Raw genomic sequence first — 12154 nt, 5'->3', positions numbered from 1 at the left:
CACCCGATGCCCCTCACCCTTAGTTAATAGGTGGCGGCGAGACCAGTACTCCGGGCCACACCCTGCCTGCTCGACTCCCCGGACCGACGGCCTCTCTCTCAAGGGGCAGGCGGCCTCGCTCTCCAGCCTGGGGACGAGCGCGGGGAGGGTGTCCCGGGATGGGACTCGGTGGAGCAGGATCGGACGGAGCTTGGTCTGGAGGGCAGGGCACTCAGTCAGCTCGGCGAGGGTTACCGAGCGACCGGGGCTGCGAGCGCGTAGAGTGAGGAGGGGAGCCTGGGGAGAGGGGGTGGGCGACCTGGAGGAGGCGAGGGGGGCGGGAGATGGGGAGCTCGCCTTGTCCCTGCAATAAATCGGCTTAGTGGCCGAGAGCCGAACGGCCCAGAAAGGATTAAAGAGAAGTCTGTATAATACAGCCGAGAGCGCGGCGAGGGGAGGGCAGGAGGGCGGGGGGCGGGGAGAGGAGGAGAGGGGGAGGGGCGGAGGGCGGGCGCGGGGAGGGGGCGCTCGCGCAGCCGGGAGAGGCGGGCGCCAGGCAGAGAGAGCGCGGTTCGGCTGCAAACTCCGGCGCTGCCGCCCAGCTGACTCCGGGCAGCGCTGGGCACCGCGCGCTGCCGGGGAGCCGAGAGCCGCGGCGCGCCCGAGGTCGTCCCGAGAGCAGGGGTCGCGGCGTCCCGCAGAGCCCGAGCCGAGCCCGGCGCCCCGGCGGCCCAGCCGCGGCGGCATGGGGGCGCCCCCGCGGCGCCCCACGCGGCCCGCCACCGTCTCGGCCGGAGGCCGGAGGCAGGAGCGCGCCTGAGCCCATGGCGAGGGGCCCCGCCGCTGCCGCCGCCGCCGCCGCCGCCACCGCCCCGCCAGCGCCGCCAGCTCCCGGGCACCATGCGAGCCGCCCCGAGCCTCCGCGGCTGCGTCTGCCTGCTGCTCGCCGCGATCCTGGACCGGGCGCGGGGTGAGTGCGAGGGCGCCGGCCGGAGCCGGGGCCCGGGGCGCGCGGGGGCGGGCAGCGGGGGAGGGCGCCGGCCAGGGGCACCCCGGGGACGCTTCGGGTCTGAAACCCGCGCTCGGCGCAGGGGCTGCAGAGCTGGTGGGTTTGACGAGGGAGGGTGAACGTCTCCTCTGGAGAGAACGCTCGCGGGTCTGTGCCAGGGTGTGTGCGCGCGTGTGTGTATGAGCGTGTGTCTTTGTGGCGTCCGTGTGAGGGTGTCCGGGAAGGCGCTGTGCGTGGAGAGGGTGCCGAAGTGTATCTGGAGATGTGAGTGTGTGTGATGGTGTGTGAGCGAGCGTCTGGAGGGGTGTTTGAGTGTCTGTGTCAATTACACAGAAAAGGTGTGTGTGTGAGAGAGAAGGAGTGTGAGCCAGAGTATTTGGGGGTGTGAGCGGGCGCCCAGCTTCTCGGTGAGGGTGTGAAGTGGGTGAGCCTGTGTCATCGTATGTGGGAGCGTGTTGACGGGTGGGTGAGTGTGTGAGGTGTGGCGTGGCACGCGTGTCCCAAGTGTACGGGTCTCTTTAGGGATACATGGCAGCGGGTGACTGTATTTCCATGGGGGGGGGGGGGGGGCGGGGCGCGTGTGCAGAGGAGGCGGGATGTGACCCTCTGGCCAGAGTGTACATTTCTCGGATGTGGAGGTGCAGGCGCGCGGGCCAAGAGTGTGTGAGCGTGCTGTAGAGCGTGTGCATCCAGTGTGGAGGGAGGCACCGACGCGTCCGGGGACGGGGGAGGTGTGAGCCGCGGTGCGTGTGTGTCCCGCGTGGACTTGGTCCCGATCGGGCTAAACCCGTTGGAAGGAGGGTTCCCGGAGCGAGTGACCGGTGCCTCCGCGGCTCCAGGGTCCAGGGTTCGCGGAAGCCTCGGGGCCTCCCGGCCGGCGCCGCCACCTGGCGGGTCTAGAGTGCTGCGGCCGCCCAACCTGGCGACCCGGCGCCTTTCGGGCAGAGCCAACTCGTCCGCTCAGAGCCGGCGGGAGCGAGGCTGCACCTGCGGAAAGCGGTGGCCCAGAGACTGGAGGTCCGCGCCCGCGGTTCGCCCCAAGCCTAGTCCCGAACCTGGACGCCCAGAACCAGGGCGTCTGGAGTCACATCCCGGCTCTGCCGCGGAGGGGCGGGGGATGCGCGCTGCCCAAAAGTAGCCGTTATGACCGGTGGGGTCTCAGCCCCCAGCCCAGCGGGTGATGGATATGGGAGGATCTGTTCTTTTCCGTGTGCCTTGCACTCCCGGGAGGTGCCAAGCCGGACTCTGAGAATGCCTGCCAGCAAGCGGTGCGCCCTAAAATAACCCCACCCGCTTCCACTCCGAGGTCCTTATAGAGTGCTTGATCCGCTGACGGGAGAAACTGCAGGATTTGAGCCTGAATGGTGGTCCTGCGGGCAGAGGAGGGGGAGGGGTCGGTGTAAATCAGGAGGAATGCAAGCCCTGTTCTTGGTCTGCCTACCCTTGGAACAACAGACTTTCCAAAGTGCATGGAAATCCGCCCCTTCCCCTCCAACTTCGAGGCGATGGCTCCCTCCCTCGGAAGCCTCCGGAGGGAAAGGTTATATGGGGGCGGGGACGGGGTGGTGCCCGGGTGCCAGAGCCACGGCGAGGACGCTGGGCTTTGTCGAAAGGCACTCGGAGCCTCACCTGGACACCGCAGGGAGCGGGGGTGGGGTGGGGTGGGGTTGGTTAGAGGGTGGGGGCAGGAGTGGGGCACCCCTTTCTCCAGATACGCAGAACCGTAAAGACTGGTCAGGGGTAAGGATGGCGACTAGAAGCAGAAGGGTTTAGTGGGGAAAGCCCGCTGCGTCAGGATCCCACCGCGCGAGTTCCCAGAACCTGCGAGCCGCGGTTCTTGGAGCTGCGGATACCTGAGCGGGTGTCCTGGCTCCTCCGCCCGCCGCCCACCTCTGCAGCTGGCAGGAGGCTGGGGCGAGCGCCTCTGGGCGAAGGGAGCCGGCCTGGCCTCTGAGCTCCGCTGCCCGGCGAGAGGGGAGAGCGCCGACTCGGATCGCAGACGGGCAACTTTCCGAGCGTGGGGCGCGGGCGGAGCCATCCCTTCGCTGCAGAGGAGATGATGAGAACGCGCCGGGCGCGATCAGTCCTTTGGTTCTCGGAGTCAGCGCCCGCCCACGGCGAGGGTACCAGAAGGGTTGGTACGCGCTGTAACAGGCCGTCTGGCCGGAGGAGGGCGCCCTTCCAGGACGTGACGGAGAGCCGCGCACCTGGCCCTTGGCAGGGCCGGGCCGCCTGCCAGCGCCTGCGTCGGAGGACGGGCGGGCGCGGAGGGTAGGGTCCAGGGCAAGCACTCGGAGACACGCCTGCCCAGTGCGGGGGCGACGGCGGTCACCGCTAGGGAAGGCACGGCTGTGCGCCGGGGCCGGTGCTGCACCGACAGCTCGCGGCGCACAGGGACTCCACTTTGGAGAGGTGGGCCTGCGCCTCGGGAGGGGAAGGCAGCTGGCGGTACACAGGACCGGCCGGGCTGAGGGCTCCTGCCCCTGCCCACCACTCCCCGATATCTGCCTTTCCAAGAGGAAAAACCCACACGGATTCTAACTCCTCAGACCCCGTTTAACCTGGCCTGGGCACTTCTAGGAGGGCAATCCAGCACTCGTGCCCGGGCGCTGGCCCAGGATACAGAGGGCCCCGGGGACTGGGAGCGCAGGGAGGACAGCGGTTCATAGACCTGCCTCCGAAGGGCAGCGGGGGGCAGGCCGAGGTAGGTAGGGCGCGCTAGAGGCCCCAGCCCTTCCACTTCCACTGGACGCCCTTCCACTTCTCTCTCGGCAGCAGCGTGTCAAGGGCTAGGTGGGATGCGGGGGCTGAGCGGCTGGGCCGGAGCTGCCGCCGCACCGGGACTGCGGGGGCTGCGCGCGCGCAAGCTGGTGTGACGCCTTCGTATATTTATCCGCTTCGCCATCTCCACCCCACGCCTGGCGGGCACCACCGGACCGCTGCCAGGTGCTCGGCGGGGAGTTAAGGGCCCGGCCTGGACTAGGTCGCTCCGCCCCTCCTCGCCCTGCCGCCCCGCCCCCAGCCGTAAGCCCCACCCCTTCCCTCTCAAGATGCAAACTGAAATTTCTCCTGAGAGGCTGAAGGAGTTCTTGCTTTTTAAGTGGAGAGAATGTTCGAGCTGGAAGCGACCTCCGAGATCACTTACTGCGGTGGTTCTGAAACGAGTAATTTTTAGCAGGAGAACCCTTTTAGAGTAGGAACTGATTACGGCCCCCTAAAATCCTAATGCCTTGGGCAAGATGGTAAGCGCCAAAGGACAGCGGCCCTGATGGAAGCAGATAATGAGACCCAGCATCGAACGATCTTTCCTCAACAGTCCCCTTAAACAATCTTAAGATTGCTGCTCTTCTAATCTCAGAGCTGGGTTTCTGTTTTTTTTCAATAGCCAAGATTACATGGATCAGCTGCTGTGTGGCCAGCACGCGCTGGCTGCTTCGCGGTGCTCATGCAGGGCAAGATGGGTTTAAGCGCCTCTTTTCACAGATTAGGAAACTGAGGCCCAGAATTTCAAAGTTTGTTCGTGACAGGCTGTCAAGTGTCTTCCAGGTCTCGCCTGGTCCGGCCCCTGGCTCCCGCTTTCCTTCCAGTGTTCCTTGGACAGGGCGTGTGGGCAAGGGCTGGCAAGGTGCCAGTGGTGCGTTAGATCCGCCTGCCCACCCCAGCTTGTCAGAACATTGTCTCACACAGACCTGATCTTGCTACAGTTGGGGGCTGGGGGAGGGGTGGGGGAGGAGATGAGGAGACTTGTTGCGGTTCCTGGGTGTTAGCAGCCCTGACTTCAAAACCAAACGAGGGCTGAGCAAAGAGGAGGCTGGTTGGTTCTGTTCACTGGGTTTCCTGGGACCCATGGAGGCATCTAACCTGGCTTACCGCCCCGTCCACCTCTACTCCATCCCCGGGCCACTTGAAATTCATCCATTCAGCCCTGACTGTGCCAGCTCTGGGCCGTATGTGCTTTGTTCTTCTTATCTTCGTTAATCCTTGTAACCATCCTGAGAGTTAAGGTTATTTTCCAGATGAGGAAGCTGAGGTTCAGAGAGGTTAAGTGGTTTGTCCGAGGTCACCCAGTCAGTACGTGGCAAAGCTGAGATTCAGACCCAGGACCGTCTGTCTCTTTCCCCCTGGGCTCTGCTGCCTCCTGTGAGAATGGGTCCCGGTCACTTCCTCAGCTCCAGCCACATGGACAGTTGCCATGTGTCCAGTGCCCTGTCTGGCTGCCTTTCTCCTTCCCAAGCCCCATTGAAGTCAAATTATCCAGTGCGTTCATCTGCACAGATGGGAGAGGGGACACCCCTCAAAGCCCTTGTCATCATCAAGAGAATGAGTGGGCATCTGTTGTGGGCAGGGTGCATCTGAAAAGAGAAAGACCTATGACCGTGACCATCGTTCCAGTGGGGTGAGAGGTCAGGCCCGAACCCGTAAAGATAAAAGACAATCCAAGTGGAAATCTGTTGATACCTGCAGGATGCCAAGTGGATTGACGTCTCCCAGAGGAGGTTTGTGGGGGTAGAGTGATTTCTTTGCGGGTGTTAGGGGAAGGCTTCAAAGGGGAGGGAGGACTTGAACTAGACCTTGAAGCAAAGGGAGGAGGTTAATAGGCCAAGGGCTCATGTCCCAGGGAGGGAACCCAGGTGAGCCAAGAGCCAGAGGCAGGATTGTGCTTGGTGGGGCCAGCTCAACCTCAAGGCTGTTACTTCTTGAGTCTAATTGAGGACAGGGAGAAAGAAGACTGATATTACTGGTAGCTTCCATTTATCGCACACCTATTAGATGTTCCTTATGCATTAAATGCCCTCAACAATTCATGAGGCAGTCTCAGTAGGCGTGTTTTACAGATGAGGACAATAGCCCCCAGGATACCCCCCAGCGCCCTCTTGCCATCTCTCTCTCCCTCTCTCTTTCCCTTCCTCTCTTCCCACTTCCTTCTTTTCTTTCTCAAACAATGAATGAGGCTCAACATCTTGTATCAGGGTAAGAACTGGGAGTTTCAAACCCAGGTCTAAAGCAATCCAAGGACAATGCTGCTTCCAGAGGACAGGGGAAACTTTATTTTTTCATCACAGAAGGAGGAATGCAGCAGCCTCTACCCTTCGCAAGAGGAGGCAAAGTCCCCCATTTTAAACAATGAATGTCAGTCCAAGTGAAACGCGTGATACCTCCTAAGAAGTATCTGTCCTCAGGATGAAGTTTCCGGGAAGGAATCAGGGGGATGAGACCCTGGAGCCCACCTTTACACTCACAGTAGGGTTCCCTAGCAGAGTGGGCTCAGGACCTACTGGCCAAGACTCCATGGATGCAGCAAACGAGTGCAACGTGCATGGGGCTAGAGGTGCGCAGAGTAGCAGCCCAAAGGACTGGGAAGGACACTGACACCCAGGAAGCGAGCCTGGGGTTTGTGGATCCGCCGGCCATTCCCACACCTCCTGGCAACACACCAGAGTTGCTTTGGGAGAGTATGCGCCCCCTCTCGTTTGCATGCCATCTTGGTAGGTGACGCAATCAACCGTGGCCCCACTAAGGCGAGTCCGTCTGACACACGATCCCTAGAATCTGGATACTGAGCAGACGAAGGCTGAAACCCATCGGAAGGTCCCCCTGATCAACAGGAGCCCCAGAGACACTGCACTTCTCTGGTTTCCCAAGGCTAATGACGACGGGATCTTCCTCCCAGGGTGCTATGGGCAGGACGCAATGAGTCATGACACACAGAGCTCTTAGCTCGATCCCGGGGGCTCAGATGACTGTCATCAGCGTTAACTGTGATTATGCCAGAGCTGCTCTGGCTCTAGTGAAGCGGGCTCCTGACACCTGCGGCTCCAGCTTGTTCCTGCATTCCATGACTTTCCCCATAATGTTCCACCAGTTACTTTTTTGTTTTTTTGGCTTGGGTTATCTGGAGTTGATTTCTGCCCTTTATAAGAAAAGGACCCCGCTTGATACCCTCCCTAGGCATGATAAGCCTTAGAGTTGCTGATTAGCCGGGCTTGGTAACTCCTGGAGGATGGTTCATAGTTTGCTGAATGGGGGTGATCAATTCCCCTACCTGCTCCCTGACTTCCCCTGGAGTTCTGAGGCAGTGTCCCCTGCCCACACCCACATGAGTGCACTTAAGACTCAAGACGCAAGTTGTTTCTCCCAGTGGAATGTGGGAGAGGCAGTTTCACTGTGACCCTCCCATCCCCTAACCTAGTAAAAAGTTCTGCAAAAGCAGAGACCTGTCCGGTTCTTCTCACTATTGAATCTTCCTCACAAACACACGATGGATACTTAATAAAGGCTGGTTGTGTGGATGAATAAGGCATCCTTGGCCCTTGGACATGTCCTGGTGCTGGGGCACGTGGGGAGGGTTTGGGTATGTTGCTTTCTACAGAAAGTGTATGCAAAGGCTTATGGCTTGTGGAATTCAGGCTGGATTCACAGATGAACTTCCTGTTGGTAAAGTTCTGCTCCTGGAACTGCCTTCTGTCTTTCTTGAAGACTCTCAGATAATCGATGTGACGAAGACTCTGATTCCAGACATCCTGACTATGCCTGCTGGTGGTACTTGAGCATTGACGAGATGCTCTGACCCCCATCCTTCCATTCAGATCTCATGTCAGATGTGAAGGAGGCTACTCTTGTGCCCATTGAACCAACAAGGGAAACTGAGCCTCAGGAAAATGAAAAGATGGTGGTAGGAAGTAGCTGGACTAGAATCCGGGTTTGTGGCTGCAGGCTCAGCCTTCTTCCCTCCCCAATCCATTGTGGTGCTTCCTTCAGCCCTCAGGGGTCTCCAATGAAACAGGCCAGCTCCGCATGAGCCCATAGGCCCCTAAACTAACCAGAGAGCTTGCACCGTGAGCTGGGTGCTGACGTAGCCACTTTGCTGATGTGACTCCTTCATCCTCCACTGCTATCCACGGGGAGGACACTGACGGAGCTGTGCTCACACCGCATGGGGCCCAGAGCTCGCTGTCTCTCCACCCTGTGGACCTGGCCTGCGCAGAGATGTCTTCCCCTCCTCCCCTACTTCCACCCTTTCTTGGCTCAAAGAGCAGACACCTGCCCTCAGCCGGTACAGCCCTGACTCCACATAACCTCCCTCCCAGGCTCTGCTTGCCCACTTCTTGCCCTCCACAGCCCCGCCAGCCCCTGCCAGCAGAGGCCACCTGTGCCTGCTGGCAGCGATACTTTGGGCAACACATTGTTTAAATAACTCTCCTCTGGGGCTGGACCTGGTCACAGGCTCGACTCCCTATTGAACAGAGAGCTGTTGAGGGCAGGCATCCCTGTCCCACTGGCTCTGGCATGAAGCCTGGCTCCGAGCAGATGTGGCTTCAAGATGTGTTTGTTGAATGACTCACTGATGGACTGAATGAATGATGTCTTCCCTGAGCCTGGGGTTTGGTCCAGATGCTGAGCCTGGGGCCTGTTTCCTGGCCCTGCTCAGTCACCTCTAGAAGTCCCTTCTGGTGTGAGAATGTGTCTACTGTCCAGCTCTGCCTGCCATAGCTCACCCTGGCATCATGGCTGGTGTCTGGGGGATGAGCCAACAGTGGAAGGGGAAGACCAAAGGGCTTCCTGTTCCTTCTGGGTTCTCCTTGGTTGGAGGGGCTGTTCTTCATTGCTGGTGGGTGGGAGGTTGGGGGAAGGAAAGAAATGGTAACTGTTATGTGGCAAGCCCCATGCTAGCTGTGTGCACACACAGTCATGAAATACTCCCAGAAACTCCCATTTGGGAGTTAACAGTCTCCTATTTTACAGAAGAGCAATGCAACTTGGAAAGATTATGTGATCTGCCTAAGGTCCCACTGCAAGTGGGGGGCAGAGCTGGATTCTTAAGCCAGGCGTTGATTTACACATCTCCCCCAAAGCCCAAGTTGGTCTTACTGGTAGCTTGAAGCTGACCACGGTGATTTACACCGTGGAGGTGGGCAAGCCCTGCAGCTTAGTGCTCTCCCCAGCCCAGAGCTGGCTGCTAAGCATTTCCCAGCCTGCCCCGGGCCTGCCCACCCTTTCCCAATCCCTGTCTCCGTGTGATCCAGATACTTTGGTTTCCATCTGAACTGGGTACAAAGCCTGGCCCGGCCACTCCCTCGCAGAGTAGACACTTGGGCAAATCAGTGCCTCTCTAGGTCACGGTGTCCCCATCTTTTGAAGATAGAGTGTAGCGTGGAGACGAATGGAACGACCCAGGAAAGCAGGCGTGTGATGGGCCCTCGGTCACCAGCCGGTCCCTTTCTCCTGGCCCCCAGGCTGGAGTCAGACGGCCACGGGGTCACTCTGAAAGGCTGGGGAAGCTCCTGTTTTCTCCTTCCTGTCCTGGAAGCTGCCTTTGCAGCCACGTCAAGGGATCCAGTCACTTCTGTTCATTGAGCAGCTGTCCCAGCCTTGTTCTGGATCAGCAGAGATATCCCCTAAGGAGTTCTGGCTGCTGGCAAACCCCATAGAGCATGGGCTCATTTGAGAATGATGAAAGATTATCTCTAATAAATGGCCGGTACTAGGGCACCGAGAGTAAACCCTTGGAAACTAAGGGGAGTGGCCCAGGAAGGCTCTGCGGGATTGGAACAAGCTTGACGGGTGGGGAGGGAACCCCAGGCCGGGTGGAGGGTGCATGTGCAAAGGCCTGGAGGAGGGAACGAGCACCCTGTTGGGCTTGGAGGCTGGGAGGCAGCTGGCCTCGCTTGAGCAGAAGGTGCTTGTTGAGAAGCTGGAAATGAGGTTAGAGCTGTTGGCAGAGGCCTGAGAGCTGGAGCGAGGGGTCTGGACTTGAGCCCAGGGGCTACGGGGGGCAGTTGAAGAGAAATGAGTGACATTCTCAGAGCAGGACTCTAGGAAGATTAATTTGGCTTTTCTGGGCCACCTGAAGCTGGACATCCTTTGGAATGCCTTTGTGTTATAAATGATGGCTCTGGGGTACCCAAAGAGACAATGGCCTCGAGGCAGAAATGCCATCGTTTGGACATTGTTCACCTCTCCCAGTGTCCACACCTGGCAAGGAGGGAAGACAAGGCCTCTGCCTAGAATGTGACTGTTCCAGCTTCGGCTTGAGCCAAGAGCGGCGGGGACAGCTTTTCCTGGGGAGAAGCTTCTAGATGCCCAGCAGGCGTGAGCTCTGCGGTCTGGCACGGGTTCAGATCCCATCTCCCCCATGCATCCAGTGTGTGAACTCAGAGAGCCTCTCTGTTGCTTCCAGCCTTGACTTCTCCAACTGAACAGGTGGCTCATCGTGGCGGCTTTGCGGGGTGCGGGCTGCTAGGAAGGGGACATTTACATAATTTGGGGAGGATCTGTATACAGGGTACCGAGCACAGAGTAGGCATGTGAAAAGCCGTTGCTGTTGTTATAATGATGTTTGGAACGTCCACAGGTTTGAAGAGGAAGAAGCATTTATAAGCCCCAGTGCCCAGGAGGAGGGGTATGTTGTAGGTTTCCCACACAGAGTCCTAAGCGAGTTCTTGGGTTTAGGACTGCAGAGCACCGGGCCAGGAGGGAACTGGAGAATTAAATGCACTGTCTCCGGTCTCCCATTTTAAAGCTGAGAAAACTGAGGCCAGAGAGGACCTCACACTGTGCATGACGTGTGTGTGTGTGCATGTGAGTGTGTGTGAGTGTGTGTGTGTGAGTGCCTGTGAGTGCCTGTGTGTGTGTGAGTGTGTGTGCGTGCGTGTGAGTGCGTGAGTGTGGGTGAGTGCATGTGTGTGAGAGTGTGTGTGTGTGAGTGTGTGTGTGTGTGTGTAGGCGGGATGGGGAGGTAGTGCTGGAAGCCAGGTCTTCTCCCTGGAGGTCCTAGGGGCGATCCTGGGGGCTCAATTGGGCAGACCCTCCACCTCAGAGCCTTGCGTAGGGAGCATCGGGGTCCCCAGGCTTGAGTGGGGATCTTGGCGGCACTCCAGCGGGGAGCACCCACCAGCCTCCGACATCACAGGAGCGGCTCGGGAGTCACCAGGGAGAGAGACAGCTGAGCCACTGGGCTTTTTTGTTGCTTTGCCAAGCTGTTCCTTCTGCCCTTTTTTTTCTCTTTCTGCAGAGACACTCAGCGCACCTCCGACGGGGCTGTTTGTCACCAATCACTGGCGCGTCCATTATCCTCCCGGCTCCTTAATGCTGCCCCAAAGGAAGGCGTCCATCGCCGGCTGCCCTGGCGTCATGCAGGGCTGGGCGGGGGAGGCAGCCCTGGCAGGGTGGAGACAGAGGCTGGCATGGCCAGAGGGTGGGTGGCAGTTGTCTCTCGAGCTGGTGCTCACTGCCCGAGTGTGCAGGTTTTTGTCAAGTGGGTATTCAGGCCACACAATAACCCAAGGCCAGGTGTCTGGTTCTACAGAAGCAGGTGATACATTGCTAATTGTCACCAGGCACCTAATGTCCCAGGCAGGGGCTAGGGAGTGAGGTGGGGGTGGCGGAAGCAACCACATCATAAAGGCTTCTTTGTTTGCTCGGGCAGCAGAGAAGTGGGCCTGAGCTCAGCTTGGAGAGGAAAAGGCACCGTCAGAAGGCGAATTCCTAGGGCCTGTGGCCTGACTGTGGAGCCTGGTGGGAGGAGAGGGGCAAGCAACCTGGTGGGGGAGGAATAAGGTTACTTGGCTTCCCAGGTGGCTCGGTGATAGACAGTCTGCCTGTCAATGCTGGAGAAACAAGAGACACGGGTTCGATCCCTGGGTCGGGAAGATCCCTGAGTAGGAAATGGCAACCCACACCAGTGTTTTGACCTGGAGAATCCCATGGACAGAGGAGCCCGGCGGGCTACAGTCCAAAGGGTAGCAAAGAGTCGGACACAACTGAGCGACTGAGCATCACAAACAAGGAAGAGCTGGTGGTTTCTGGGACAGTCCGAACGCAGAGAGCAAAGTGCTGTTGCAAGAAGCAGGGCAGCTCATTCGTTCATTCTCTGGCTCACCCACCGGTGCTCTGCTCCTGGCAGTCAAGCATTGTGCTGTTCTAGAGATCCGGACGAGAAGGAATAGACGAATTCTCGCCCTCGTGGGGCTTGCGGAGCTGTGTTCAACATGGAGCCATGTGTGACAACCCACATTTACATTAAAACGCAGCAGTGTCTTGGCTTTTGTTTAACCGAATTAAAACACATTTTAATTCTTCCGCCACATTTCAAAGGCGCAACAGCCACACGTGGCTGGTGGCTCTTGCGTTGGAAAGCACAGATGTGGATAAGATGCCTCCATCATT

General features: G+C 59.0%; 1 protein-coding gene across 1 annotated transcript in view; it reads left to right on the top strand.

The window, feature by feature from the left end:
- Positions 1-474: 474 nt before the first annotated feature.
- The window catches only part of IGSF21 (immunoglobin superfamily member 21), a 280582-nt gene continuing 268902 nt past the window's right edge, over positions 475-12154 (top strand). The window contains exon 1 of the mRNA XM_024983246.2: positions 475-949. Coding sequence (XP_024839014.1) covers positions 880-949 — 70 coding nt within the window. The 5' untranslated portion in view covers positions 475-879. The remainder of the gene's footprint in view (positions 950-12154) is intronic.

This window comes from Bos taurus, chromosome 2, assembly GCF_002263795.3.
Source record: "Bos taurus isolate L1 Dominette 01449 registration number 42190680 breed Hereford chromosome 2, ARS-UCD2.0, whole genome shotgun sequence".
Classification (NCBI taxonomy): domain Eukaryota; kingdom Metazoa; phylum Chordata; class Mammalia; order Artiodactyla; family Bovidae; genus Bos; species Bos taurus.
The sequence above is the reverse complement of the archived record's forward strand: the minus strand, read 5'-3'. Positions and strand labels throughout refer to the sequence as shown.